At 40.0% G+C, this 15,059-nt stretch overlaps 2 protein-coding genes across 3 annotated transcripts in view; both read left to right on the top strand.

Annotated features, from left to right (window-relative positions):
- Positions 1-14,194, top strand: part of TMX4 (thioredoxin related transmembrane protein 4) — a 57,075-nt gene extending 42,881 nt beyond the window's left edge. The window contains exons 7-8 of one of the 2 annotated variants that reach the window (XM_005287496.5): positions 6,681-6,744; positions 9,496-14,194. In XM_005287496.5, the coding sequence (XP_005287553.3) occupies positions 6,681-6,744; positions 9,496-9,803 (372 nt within the window). In that variant the 3' untranslated portion in view covers positions 9,804-14,194. The remainder of the gene's footprint in view (positions 1-6,680; positions 6,745-9,495) is intronic. The other variant, XM_042846803.2, reaches the window with a different exon arrangement.
- A 240-nt stretch (positions 14,195-14,434) lies between these two features.
- The window catches only part of HAO1 (hydroxyacid oxidase 1), a 67,063-nt gene continuing 66,438 nt past the window's right edge, over positions 14,435-15,059 (top strand). The window contains exon 1 of the mRNA XM_024110439.3: positions 14,435-14,539. The gene's annotated coding sequence lies outside the window, so the exon portion shown is untranslated. The remainder of the gene's footprint in view (positions 14,540-15,059) is intronic.

Consider the following 15,059-nt stretch of genomic DNA (forward strand, 5'->3'; position numbering starts at 1 on the left):
ACCGTTGTTAAAGCGCTTTAACGTTGCTGCCCCTTTCCCTCTCTCTTCTCCCTCCCCCCCCTCCCCCGTCGGCGGCCCTGCCGATAGGGACTGTACTAGCAGGGCTGCCGACGGTGGAGGCAAAAAGGGCAGGGACATTAAAGCACAGCACTCGGCCGCGGCGGCAAAGGACCCTGCAGCGCTTTAAGATTCTTGTCCCTTTTGCCCCCTCTTGGCCGCTGACGGGCGGGGGGGGGGGGGCAAAGGGAGCAGCTGCCCCGGGGTCGGCGATTTAAAAGGGCCCGGGGCTTCGGACACCGCTACCGCAGCAGTGGCGTCCGGAGCCCCGAGCCCCTTAAATTGCCATGGGAACCCCGGGCGGCGCGGAGGCAGCCTGGAAGGGCTGGCGGGGGGATGCTGACCCCTAGCCCCGCCCCTTCCGCTCGAGGCCCCACCCCGTAAGTGTCCTGAGTTACTTTCACCCCTGTGTAGTAGTAATAATATTTTTATTAGATTACACATTTGAATTTATATTCTTGCAAAGCGCCGTTAACAGATAGGCCTGCAGTATTTGGAATGCTGTGAGTACGTATGTAATCCTAGATACACATGTGTGTATATATAGATATCTTAAGATATTTCAGCATGGCCCTCTTAACCCGCGGTCCATTAACACGCGGTCGTGACGGCTTGACTCCTAACATCCGCGCGTAAATGGGTCTGTACTGTATTGTGTGTTTCTCTATCCTTCAATATTTACAGCACATTGGGGGCACCAGTGTATAACTGTGCAAAGATGAATGTCCCGTATTATAATTTTTATAACATTTAGATGTCTGCATGTTCTTCTAAGTAGTAAATGCACCCTTGCTAAATGGATGGGAATCAATTGGGTGTTTTTATGAGATTCACAGCTAGCAAGAAACAGAATACATTTATTACCCCAAAATGGATGACGATGAAAAGTTTCAGCTGGTGGATCGCTTGTTTGCAATTACTTCTAGAAAAACTGTATTTTGTGACTGACTGGAAGATCTGTTTCTTGAAATATATGGTACCATTTTCTTGTTTTTCTTTTTCTACCCTTTATATATAAAATTTTGGTTTTAGCACTTACATGGTGCACTTTGCAAGAAGTGATAAGATGATGTTTGTATTTAAAGTCACAACTTACTTTGACAGCAAAGCCTTGTTTAAAAAAACAAAAAACAAAAACCCATAGCAGGAGGTGAAAATACTCTCTGCAAAAATAACTTAGATAATTATCCAGTGGATAGAAAAACTTCATAGGCATTGCAAATAAATAACCCCCCCAAGTCAGCTCTTTAATGTAAAGAGCCTCACTTATTAAATGGCAATTGTTGGACATTCCTTTTTCTCCTATCCTAAGGCATTTCAACATGCCATTCATAAAGGAAGCAAGAGGAGAGGAACTGTCAGTATAAATACCCTGTCTCCAGCCACTTCCCTTCAGCATTTTTTAGCTTCTTTAGAATGAAAACATGGAATTCTCACTCATTCCTCAACTTTGAACAAATATTGTTTCATACTTTTTACTGTGAATCTTAAGGGGGAGGGGGGGAAGAGATCATTTAGATAAAGGAAGAGGATGAGGGGGGAAAAGAGGTTAAAAAGAAAAACATTTAGCTTGGGAATCACCACTGACGCTGCAGCTTCCCAGCAAAAAGAGGACAACTGTCTGAGTCATGACCCTACTGTTTGTGTTCCTTTCATGGAACATGGATTAAAGTCTCATGCTGAGATTCACTGTAGGCTTGGACACGCGGCTTGCCTTGTATACTAACTTTACAACTCTTCTACCTCCAGAAAACTTACTGAAATAATGACTGAGAAAGCACTGCAATGATTCGATTGTGGGAACCTCCATTGATGTTGCACTTGACATTTTGTCTGAGGCGAACATGCCATTGCCCTTGCAATGTAGCCACAATAATTAAGTAAGTTCTCGAGGCCTTTCAGTGGTGCATCAGCATCATTCAGGAGCCTTCTCAGTGCATGTTTGCCATCCAAAAATAGCGAAGAACAATTAGCGATTGTCATAAAAACTGAGTGGCAAAGCAGTGAATTTGATAAAAACGTTGCAACTGTCATTTCTGCTAACTTGGCCTTCAGTGTAGCACAAAACAAGTAATTTAAAGACATAACTGAAGTGTTTCTTACTGGATATACTTCTCCAGACAGATTTAAGCTTGTAAATCCACTTCTAGATACTGCTAGTGAAGAAATAAAGGGAAAATGAAAGGATTAAATTTATCAACACGGCATTATTGTAAGATGGTTGTTGAACGGAGAAATATGTTCCCACTTACTGCTATTTATTCTGAGTCTGAAAAGTAACTTGCAGAATATTGTATCAAAATTGCTGATTGTAGCCCAGGAATGCAGAGAAGTATAAAGAGGTCTTTGCTCACACAACAAAAAGAAAATGAGAAAGTTGGTAACTTCTTCGATGCAAGCAACCTAAACTTTTAGTGTGTTCAACATGCTACTCAAACCTCTTTGAGGAAAAAGTAACGTTAAACACTGCCCTCTACAGCACATTGTGGAAATTAGAAGAGTCTTTGGCCACCACCCATTATTGGCTTATTGAAAGAGGAGGATAAATACCGCAGCATCCCAGGGATAGGAATCTCAGGAAGTTGTCTGTTTGCATCCCATTCCCATAAATATGCACTGAGCAGGAGGAGGTCTTTGATGAAAACATAACCTGCATTTTACACCCAGCCTTTCCACAGAGAAGCAATGAACTTACAAAAGCAACTGAAGACCTGAAGAAGAGCTCTGTGTACCTTGAAAGCTTGTCTCTTTCACTGACAGAAGTTGGTCCAATAAAAGATATTACCTCATCTGCCTAGTCTTTGTAATATCCTGGGACCGACACGGTGACAACGACACTGCAAAAAGCAACTGAAAGAAGTTTGTGAGGGAGTTGACAGATTACAGGCTGATACAACTGTTACCTTGTCAGTGGAAATGTGGCTTGATTCACCAAGAGCCTTCATCTCCTGAGATCACCAGTTTCTATGTCTTTAGTCCCTCTTCCAGCTCTGAAGCTCATATGTCTATTAGATTCCTTTGCAGGATAATAGTGGTGCACCATGTAACCGGCAAATGGAACAGTCATGCTGCTGTCGCTTATACCAGTGTGCCAGTTACTCCTGGGGGGATTCTGCGGGACTGCACGCCCGGAGAAAATGTCCCCTCTTCCCCCATAGATTTCCTGCAGGGAAGCCGCGCGGGGATGGGGAGCGACAATGGGCGCAGTTTTTTTGGGGGGGAGGGGACTGCCCCCTCCAAACAGAGGTGAGGCGTGGGGGGCTCATAGGGTTACATGCCACTGCCCCCACTCATTCCGCAAGCACAGAGCTACCCAGCCGAAGGAGTTTGTGTCTGGGCTCTGCAGCTGAACGCTGCCGCCTGGGTCTAGTGCCAGTCGTGCTCCCCGTGTGTGTGCTGGGAGCCTTCCTCTTTTCTATTCTGTGCAACAGTGGCGCATAGGGACAAGGCCCCGGGGTGTTTCTGGGGCAGGCCCAGCCCTTGCACTGAGTCAGGGTCAGGTGCAGCCTCACTGCCGAGTCCCTATACCGGGGGAGGTGGGGGCTTCAGGGGGATCTCCCACCTCAATGCAGCCGGTGGCTTGTGCTCCCCGCTGCCATGCTGGAGCCACATTCATTTATTGACAAATAACATTTGGAGAATTTTAAATTTTTGGTGCAGAATTCCCTCAGGAGTAAGGCCTGTAGATTTGCCAAGGCATTGTGGCTCTATCTACACATGCACACATTTCATTCTTGAATGAAGATTTCTTGCCCGAAGTGTCCAAATGTCTGCTAATAGCAGATGATGATCCACTTTGTTGCCTTTAAAAATGTTACCCTAGGTAATTGAGGACCCTTAGTCTCGCTGGAAGTCAATAGGATTTAGCCTCCTAAGTCATTTAGGTGCTCTTGAAAATTTTACTCTTTTTTAAAGGTTTAAGGTTTGCTTTTTCAACAAGTTCTTGATTTTTATTTTAACAGGGTTTAAAGGCCAGTCTACTCTAGGTAATTTCTTATCCATTTTTCTGCACTGGTGTTAATAATGTTAGCACTCGGGTAGATGTGATGTAGGTGTCTTTTGATATTGTCCTGTGGTGTAGATGCACCCCCAGCATCCTGGGCTTATCACTAATTGTTTACAGCTACTATTTTTGCTGTTTGGTATTTCATAGAGGAATGGGCCTTTTTGTTCAGATCACTTTCCTGGTTTTTTTTCCCTCCAGAACTTAATGATTCGCGCAGTTCAATAAGCACACTTATTTTCCCTCAATGGGACCAACTTTATGTTTAAATGTGGTACTTTATGGGTTGTCTTTTTAAGACTCTGGTAAAGGCAGCCTTTCATTTTCTTTCTGCCCAAATAGCCTTCTTAAGTAGAGCTGGTCGTGAATTTTTCCACAAAACGTTTTTCTGTTAGGCAGATTTGTCAAAACCCAAACTCTTCAATGGAAAGTCAATTTTGATGGATTTCCCATGTCAAATTTTTTTTGTAAAGTTTCAGAATTGTCAAAACATCCTGTTTGGCATTTTCTAAATGAAAAGGCTGCTTTTTTGGTTTGAAATGACTTATTACATAAGAACGGCCATACTGGATCAGACCAAATGTCCATCCAGCCCAGTATCCTGACTACCGACAGTGGCCAATGCCAAGTGCCCCAGAGGGAGTGAACCTAACAGGTAATGATCAAATGATCTCTCTCCTGCTGTCCATCACCACCCTCTGACAAACAGAGGCTAGGGACACTTTTCCTTACCCATCCTGGCTAATAGCCATTAATGGACTTAACCTCCATGAATTTATCCAGTTCTCTTTTAAATGCTGTTATAGTCCTAGCCTTCACAACCTCCTCAGGCAAGGAGTTCCACAAGTTGACTGTGTGCTGTGTGAAGAATAACTTCCTTTTATTTGTTTTAAACCTACTGCCCATTAATGCAAAGTTAATATACAGTAAAACATTTTTAACAAGTCAAAATCTAAACAAAACATTTCCAAATTGTGGAAACAAGATGTTTAGATTGACCAAAATAGATTTTTTTCGAGATGATCAGTTCACAAACATTTGAGATTTTGACTGTCCTGATATGGGACAAGAAAATGTTTTGAAATCTCAAGTTTTCTTGGTACAGGAAAATCATTTCCTGTCCAGCTCTATTTAAGTTGTGATCTCTATTGGATGAGGGGAGATATTGGACCATCTCACCTACAAGTGTTTTGCATAAACTTCAGGTTTCTTGCACACTTTTCATCTCAATGTTCGCAGCACACGAGTTTTCTATTTCTCTCTGAACTATTTACTTCAGTGCACAGAAGAAATTCTATAACTTAGATGTTAAGGAGACTATCCATGCTAAATCCAATTTGATTAAGCTTCTCTGTAAGTCTCTCAGACTTTGTTACATGGAAAAAATGTTGTTTTTAATTCGCTTTTTAAAAGCCACTGTTGTTCAGTGGATAGAAGACAATAAGACCTGTTAATAGACACTCAAAAAGAATGATGGTTTTTAGGAAGGGAGGATCCGCTTCAGGGCTTGATACAGACGTGTCTGCTGTGTAGTTCTCTGTTCAGTCATTTACTGTGAACAGCCGGACCTGCTGTTGTCCTTTGAGGTTGCAGTTTTTCTAGGTTGCTATTTAGGGTCAGATTAACTCTCATTTTTTTGCATTGGTCTACTATCTACTTGCTTGTACTGGAATTATTGTAGCATGAGAGAAGTTGCGCATACAGCAATGGAAAGCTAGTATCTTTGTCAGCACCATCTCCTATTCTGCTTCCTCCCTTCCTGTGTATTTAGTATTAAAGTTTCCTAGTCTTTGTCCTCTTTATAAATTAAGGCAAGGGGCTTAAGCGTGGATATTTATACCACCAGTCACTGGTTGTTTTTTGTGCTCTGCTTCTTGGTAAGTGAGGCTATCGGAATTCTTATTGTAGTATAGGAGAAGACGAAAATGACCCATAGAATTATTTGTAAGTAGTCATTCCTTTCTGAAAGAAGTTTAACAACAGCTACCATAAGCGGAACCAATCTGAGCCTGGCCACTGCCATTTTTTCCCCCTCTGCTTTTGAAGAAATTCATCTGTGGCATTTGCCATTTTACCTTTGTGTAGATATTTGTCAGTAACCAGATGCGGAGTAATATAAATTCCAAATATTGAAATAATCCTTGACTTGATATTAAGGGTATATTTATATTTATAAATGGTTAATAAATGATTAATACATGTTCTAAGCATGTTAGATATGAGTAGAATGTGTTATAGGTGGCTATAAGCAACCCTACTGATGGCTAATTGTTAGATTGTAAGAAGGTAACAGTTTATTAAAACGGACTAATCATTTATTAACCTTTTATAAACATTCTTAATACTAAGTGTGACCCCTTTCCTAATGTAAAATTAATCAATTATATAGAAAAAACATTAGAACTATGCCCCCGCACTGTGGAGGACCAGCACAGCCATGACTTAGGTTGGTGTTGTCTTCTTCAAAAAGTCTTCTCATTACACGTTCACCAGTTACATTTACTGTAAGCTCATAAACCCAGTTCAGTGGTGCAAATGGACTGATATATTGCAGGGGCTGCAAGATAAGAAATGCATCCTGGTTAAGTCACTGAATTACATTTTTTCTTCTTCTACTCAGATATTGGTTTTGATTGCAGACTGCCTTTGCCCTTCCAAGCGTAGGTACAGAGAAGAAACATCCGGTAAGCACTCAATATGCCATGGATATTCTATTTTTGGAATGATTTATGCCCACTAATGTACATTGTTTTGGGTTTTTTTTTTTTCATGATAAAGCTTTCCTCTAAGATTCATTGATGGCAGCTGACTAATCCTGACAACAGGCAATTCCTTCATGGATGTCTGACATGTATTTGCTGTTGTAAACAATACTGTGATTTTCATGTCCTTCCATCTGAGGAACTCAAAGCACTTCATAAACATCAAAGAGTTTAGCCTTGTAACAGCCTTATTAGGAACAGTAGTAGTAATCCCATTTTACAGACATACAAGCTGAGGCTAAAAAACATCCCAAATCAATCAGGAAATCTGTGTTAGAGCCAGAAATAGAAAGAGTTCTGCTGATTCCCAGTTTTATGCTTATCCACAAAATTGTCTAATTTAAAGGTACAAGCAGTCTTGCTCTCTAACAGGATTTTTCCAGTTCCTAATGCACATTCATTATACAGGCAGACATTACACACTACACTTTGGATCCACGTGAACCTCCCTCTGCAACACTTAAGTGGAAGTTATGTTCACATATGGACTACAGGATTGGGTATTGTGATGATTAAAGTCACAAAAGGTGTAAAAAAGTTGGCGTAAAGTAGTTTTATAGTAGTTGATTACTTCCGTATCCAGTATGCCCAATTTACAAGTTGGGAAGTTTTCTGCCTCTTATCTCATTACCAGAGCTCAATATTTTGCTGTCGTATCTTAGCTGACACTTTTTTATTGATGCTTAGGAGAGTTTATCTCAATCATCGCTGCTAAAATAGAAGGATTATATTCTTTTTTTTTTTGCGGGGGGGCAGGGGGGCGGCTCTGCAAAGGAGGCAGATGTACCTCAGAACATACTTGGCACAGATTTGCTGTGTAAGATGTCCTGAAAGGCATACAGTGAGTCCATGGTGGAAGGACAACTAGAACTAAGAAGTTTCTGGCTCCAAGTCCCTGGGACAATCCAGTAGACCAAGCTGCCTCTTACAGCACAAAGTGCACCTTTAATAATCTAATATTATTTCATTATCTTTGTCTGTAGTCTCAGCACATTTAAGGCCGAATTATCCCTTCCAGTATATTTAGATAGCTTCATTACTTTAATGGAAAGCAATATGTGCATCTGAGGGTTGAAACTGCCCTTTCAAAAGGTTCAGAAACGTCTATACAGTAGATTCCACTTAATAGCAGTCCAGATATCTGGTTAATAGCAATATTTTGCTGGGAGCCAATCCTGTCCCAGTGACTTTAATGTTAATGGGATTTGGATATTGGCAACGGGCAGGCTGCTTATTAAGAACATTTTTTGTTGAAGAAAGGACGCAGTTGCAGGCAGGTTTGCAGGGCTGTAGCCAGGGAAGGAAGTGCTGGGACATGTCTTTCCTGGCTGCAACCCTGCAAACTTGCGTCTGGCCAGTGCTCAGCACTTCCTTTGGGGCTGCAGCCCCGCAACCTTGCCTGTGCACAGGGACCCCAGAGGAGATAAGGGGCTATGAGCTGAGAGGGAGGGAGGCTGTGGGCAGGACAGTAGCACGCAGGGGGGCTGCTGCATGGTACCTCTCCCTGGGCTCTCTGGGCTGTCCCTTGCCGGAGGGCTGCACCCAGGGAAGGAAGTGCTGGGATGTGTCGGCCCCCAGAGAGTGCAGGGGGAGGTACCGTGCAGCACTGTGGGCCTGCTGCACACCCTACTCCCTGTAGAAGGCCCCAGCATCTGGGATGCAGCCCCTCTCCCCTCTGCTTCCCTGCCCAGCACTTCCTTCCCTGGTCGCAGCCTTGCAAACCTGCCTTCCACTTATTGACAAATGCCAGATAATAGCAACTTTTTGCTGGCAACTGAGGGGTTGCTAATAAGTGGAATCTACTGTATATGGTTTATAAAGAAGTCAGTCCTGCTACCTTGTCAGTGTGAAGATTCTTACAGGAAGGTTCCACTCCACAAAAGTAATGGTGGTAGCAGTGGACGCAAAGCAAAAATCTCAGTCCCCAATGAATATTTAATCATTAATGGTGTCTAGGTCTAGGTTTGATTCTGGAGCACCATATTCCATGAATCTTATCTTGACGTAGTTGTACTGATACCTGGAGGTAAAAACATTGATTTGTATATATGTATATGATTTATGGATCATAAATATCTCTGCAATGTTTGTTGGTAGGTTTTTGTGTTTGGTTCAGTAGTATTGAAAATAATGAACTGGGTGTCTCAACTGCATCATTTAAAGTGATACTGCCAAGTAATTAGGTCCCACTTTGGCCAAATTTAAAACTTGTGGAGAATATACTTCATGTAATATTAAGACATTTGTCACTCTGAGAAACAATGGGAATAGTATATTTATGACGGATTTACACAAATATGTGCTTTTTGTGTTTGCTAGATTGGCTCTGTAGCTGCAATTACCTAAGAAAAAGCTGCTTCTGTTCCTGCTAACACTTTTAGGATGATGGTGGACATTCAAAGAACTAAATACAATTGAGCTACTGTTCACTTGTAATCCATTAGACACAAAATGAAAACAAATATTTTCCTAATAATAAGACAGACCAATTATAGGAAGGTGGAAATTATACTTAGGTTTGAGAGTACAGAGAAACAGAGTAAAATAATAAAATGAGAAGATGATGATGCTACATCATTTTGCACTCTTGGGATAGTGTAGTAACTAGAAAAGAGGCTTTAGCAGATGAGTTGTCCTATGATTTAAACATTTTCAATTTGTATTTTGTTTCAGTAGAGTTGATTGAAAGGGAGAATGCAGAGCTTACAGCAGTAGAAGAGGTGGAAGAAGCTGAAGAGTTTTCAGCAAATGAGTTAGAAGAGGCTGCAGAGGAAAAGGAAGACATTTCAGATGGGGAAGATGGAGCCAAATCAAGTGAAGAGGCCAATTCAAGTGAGGATGGCTCAGAAGAGGACTCTGCCGTTGATGAAGGATCAGGGACAGAAGAGACAGAAGACATCTGTGAACAACAGCCAACTGATTCGGAGACCCAAAGCTCAGTACGGCAACGTAAAAGCCAGGTGGCTGACAATGGACTATAGTTTCCTTGGTGTTTTCCATAAACTCGGACCAAAGAAATATCTGGGGCCCTTCTGGTCTGCAGCTGAAGCCAAACACTTGATTTGTAATTTGTGTTTACGTAAAACAAAACCTCTGCTCTGCATCAGTTGGCTTCTTTCTTCTTTCTTTTTTCTAAGCCAATGTTTGCTCATAGACTTTCATTTTTATAAGCACGCCTTTATATATTATGTTAGCCATGACAATCAAAATCATAAGTATGATTTGATCTGCTTAGAGATTTAAGGAGTGGGGAACATGACCACGGGGATGAAAGACTTGGTAATGAGATGCTTGTTGTTCATGCTTGTGCTCCTTTATGGACACTGCTCTAAGCAAGATGAGGCAAGAGAATTTGAATTCACAAACCTCAAGAAGTAACTTAGCAGGAGTCTTGATTTCCTTTTCTTTTTGTCTGAATATGTTCCTTAAATGCCATAAGACCATCAGGCACATCATAAAACAGCAGACAGAGGCATCTTAATTGTCTTCCATTAAAACAACTTTGTGTTTGGTGATTTTGCGTTCATCAACTCAACTGAAGCACCTTCATTATGTTGCTTTTTTTCTCGTTTTTTTTCTGCTGAATAGTTATTTTGAAACTATACCATAATATTATAACAGTGACTAGTTTTATTCTATGCTTGAAGAGCACCCAAAGCTTCTCAACTGTTGATTATTCAAAGGTATAGTGCACAAGTCAGGCTTATATCAGCTGGTGATTTTAATCATTTAAGGGGTTTAGATCATCAAAAACCTTCGGCTATGGAACATAAACAACTAGATGCTTAAAATGACATTTTTGAACCTTGGTGGTTGAAAGGGAAATGATTTAGTGAGAGCAAGGAATTTTTGCCAAAGTGTAGCCTTTTTCCTTTAAGATGTTGCAGTGAGAAGTAATTGTCTAAGACAGTAAATGCCACATTTCTCACCAGTACAAGCTAGTCATATACAAAGAACTTCAGTATTATTTTTTTGCTGTTTCCAGCCCAGAGTAGTTGGCAGTCAGAACTGCTTTAGTAATATTAACTGAAAAATCACTTACAGTTTCACCTCTAGTGTGCTGGCTTTAATGACGGAAGTAGTGGGAAAAACACATCAGGAAATGAAAGAAATAGTTTTTGGTTACACGGCTATCTTTTGTCTACATAGACATGCATCTGTCAAATTGCACAAAGTGGAAATGGCTCATTAGCTAATCTGCTGACAACACCTCCTGCTGTCGAGTTTATTCAAGAAATCCGCATTTTATTCATTTTAATTGGCATGACTTATATTAAGAATTTTTTTAAATAACCACATCCATTAAGTGAATGAATATCTGAAGGATAATCCTGTACATTCCCACTTTGGCAGCATGCTGATCCAGATTGCACGATAAGAAGCAGAAAGGTTGTTTCCATCTTTCGTACTGCATATTTATTTACCATATTGCATAAACCCGGCCATCTAGCATTAGTCTCTTCATTTCCTTTTGTGAGAAAAAGGAGTATTCTGTGAGATTAATATGGTTGCCCCCTGGTGTTAGAAAAGGGATATTACCAGTGCACAAAGGTGATTTCTTGGAGACAATCAGTCTTGACAGGGCCAGTTTATATCTGTCTTGGGAGTTGTTTTACTGTTAATGCGAAGATTTTATTTAGCAGAAAGCAATCTAACGTACTGTGTCTCGCTGTTTTTTAAATGTTTCCAAATGTACAACATTTGTTAATCTAGTATAAATCCTACAGTCATAGGGCCTGATTCTGGTCTGTTGTACAAGTGTAAAACAGGTGTAACTTCACTGAACTCTTGAGCATAAAGGAGATCAGAATTGGGGCAGTACTTCCTTCTGCATATACTCAGATATTTAGACTGCTCATACGGCCATGAAGATTAGACTCTTTTTTTCTCCAGCACTCAGGATTATAGATAGATGCAGCAAAAGTTCTTAAATAGATATGGTGGAAATTAAATTGTTGCAATGCACTAAAATGAGAACAGATGGCTTGGCTTGCCTGGACACAATCCCCTAAACTTTCAGAAGTGGTGCTAAGCTGTGCAGCCGAGGTCCATTGTCTTTAAAGCGATACAGTCAATTTAAAAAATTACTTTTTGCCTACATCGGTTGCAAGATTACTGTAAATGGAAAAGATTGGGGGAAGAAAAACCATGGTCGTGCATTTAACAGAACTGTATACTCTATTTCACGATTTCCTCTGTGTAGTCAGTTTTCCTTGTGTGTGTCGGTAATTCAGACAGCCAGATGGGAAAATATTTTAAGAATAGGAAAATATTAAAATCACCAAAACTGGCTAGGACAAGCAGACCAAGTGTCATATCTTCAGTGACCTGACTAGGATTCAAGTTGATGACATCTTCAGTGAGTCAAGGATTTAAAACTCTGCTTGACCCTGAAAATATAGGGGATTGTGTCCATCAGGAATTCATTGAAAACATTGACTTGTGTTGTATAAAAAGAAAAGGGCATTTTCTACAGAGTAGAGTCCTGAGTTGTTCCCAAAAAAGATTTGGAGGGAGAGAAATGTCCATATTAAAAATGTCAAAAAGTGATGGCAAAGATTTAAAAAAAAAATAAGAGCTTAAAGTTGGCCTCATAAAGTCTTCTTGAGGCATCTAAATTAGAGGCCTAATTTTCAAAAGTACAGAGCATCTAGCACCTCCTAGTGACTGCAGTGCAGGATGCTAGGTGTAAAGCCTTTAAAAAATCTTCCTCTAGCTTAGCTGCCTAAGAATTAAGTGAGGAGTAACTTTATAGGCACCTGTTTTTGAAAAGCTTGACATCCCGGTGTTGAAAAATCTGTTAATCTTGCGAAGAGTTACACCTCTGTTTGCGTTAACTAAGAGATCTTAACAAATTATATAACAAGCTTATTGCCATACAAGACGCAGGGATTACAAGATGTCCTGAGAAACAGCAAAACGTTAATTACATAAGCTAATTTCTGGAGTCCCTTCTGTTCAAGTAACTCCCGTTGAAGTCAAGGAGCGTGTCACATGTTGTTTCAGCTTTGGGCTGTAGAAAGCGTTCAGTGAAAACCGAAGTCTAAAGAAGACATGAAATCTCAATTCTGTTGTAGATGAAGGGACATAAAGCAAGTGAGACTTGTGCCTGAACAGCAGATCTTTAGGCACGTAGCAAATGGCAGCTGTTCATCTCCCCCCTAGTTACGTTTTGTGTGAATCTGACATTCTGTTTGAGTGATGATACATTCATTTTAAGGTGTTTCAAACATCAGGCCCCATATATGTTGGCCCCTTTATTTCCACACTCCCACTAATAAGGAAGATTAGTGCTAACTTTGGTTTGACAGTTGATCTCTTGTATTGCAAATGGAGTTGAAGTACAGTGGGTCTGAATATTGTATTTATAGAACACTTCAGTTCTCAAAGTGCTGTACAGACATTAATAACACCTCCTCAGCTTTAAGAATGTCATTTTTCTTTGTCAAATAGACTTGCAACAAAACAGTAGTGACTCTTGGCTCATGGAGGAAATCTACTGTTTGGCTTAAGTAACAGGTGGTATTAAAGGGCATTATAAAGGGCAGATTTCTCCTTAATGATTAATGTGGTAACCGTGCAATAATAGCAGTGTCAGTCCTGAATAATATATGGAGGGCTTGTACCTTTTCACTGAAAAATGTCTTCTTAACCTTAAGTCATGTTAGTATAGTACTGAAATGTTTACGTCAGTATTAGACTTGCAATTTTAGCATCGTCTGTGTTTTTGGGTTATTTAAAGGATTAATACCTCTCATTTGTGCCAACTGAGACGACCGTTTGTCATCTCATCACCTCCGTCCTCTGTTCTGAATCATGTCACAGAAGTAGAATTTGTCCTTGCATTTGGAATATAAACAAAATGTCTTTTGAAAAGAAGCTGTTGTTCACACAGTTGGCTGAAATGGTTTGAGTAAATGTAGCACCATTAACGCTGGTAAGATCTGCTGATGGGGAAGGCAGACTTTCAAAGGGCGACTAGTGATTTTGGATTCCCAGTTATGAGACTTACTTTTCAGAGACTGGTGCCCAGCATGTTCTGGAAATCAGACCCTCTGAAAGTGTCACAACATGAGCATCCAAAAAGTGAGGCATCCACAAACCAACAAGTCAGTCTTGAAATGTTAAGGCTACATTTCTAAAGAGGGAACAAATGAAGCTTTGCCTTTTCTACTTATGCTTCCGATAAAGTTTCAAGTGAAATACTAACCTGTGTAAATCTTCGACTATAATTACTCTGTTGGACAACATTTTTTGTTACATGGCTTTTTCATGGAAATGTTATGCAAAATTACTTTTTATACTAAAAATTCTGCGAATTTAAGCCATGGGTATTTGTACTGGAATTCCATATAAATTTTTTTATTTATGATCTGGTTGTGGCTAGTTTTTATTTTTCAGCACAATTACATTTGATTGAAGAATCACACTGTGTCTCAAGGTTGATTTGTAAGTAGTTTATAAAGGATTAATAAATTAAGATGTTTTAATAAATGTTTAATCAGTTGTTAGTTTTACAACACCTGCTGATGTTTAAAGCCATCTATAACACATAGTGGTGGTTATAACATGCTTGTAACATTTATACATCATTCTTAACCCTTTAGGTGTACCATAGATATGAAATCGGACCAATTTAATACTACATTCTACTTACAATTGTCTCTGCAAACCCAATTATGAAGTTAATAGAAGAATTTTCCTTAACCAAATTCAGGTATGGAAATAAGAGAGCCTAAGAACTAGTTGTTTTGGTAATTATTTTTAAAGCAACAGACTTTGTAATCCCAAATGGCTCAGTATATGGAGACGTAAAATTTGTTTTTATATTCAATAAGGAAACAGAATTCTTGCAATTCTCTGAAATGCTGACTGTATTTATTCACTGTGGTTGAAATTTGTAGTTTCGTGTTTTGGTACAGAGTTAAAGCTCACTCTTTGGATGAACAAAGTGTTGCTAATATGGGCTGAAATTTCAAGTGAAAGTAAGACAGCTGATGGGTTTGTGTTCTAATCTTAATACGAAACCAGGTAGCAACTAAATTTCTCTTTAAGGTTTTGCATTTTTCTAATCCAAAACACAGTGAAACATGAGATGCACACTCATGCATATCAAAATATTTTCATATGCCCTTTGGGTGAAGCAGCTGAGTTTTGCTTAGCTGTCACCTTGTCACTTGCCGTAGATGAGTGATCTTTCTCTTTATATCTTGTCTGCATGTTTCTCAAATTAGACC

The sequence above is a fragment of the Chrysemys picta genome, chromosome 3, assembly GCF_011386835.1.
Source record: "Chrysemys picta bellii isolate R12L10 chromosome 3, ASM1138683v2, whole genome shotgun sequence".
Taxonomy (NCBI): domain Eukaryota; kingdom Metazoa; phylum Chordata; order Testudines; family Emydidae; genus Chrysemys; species Chrysemys picta.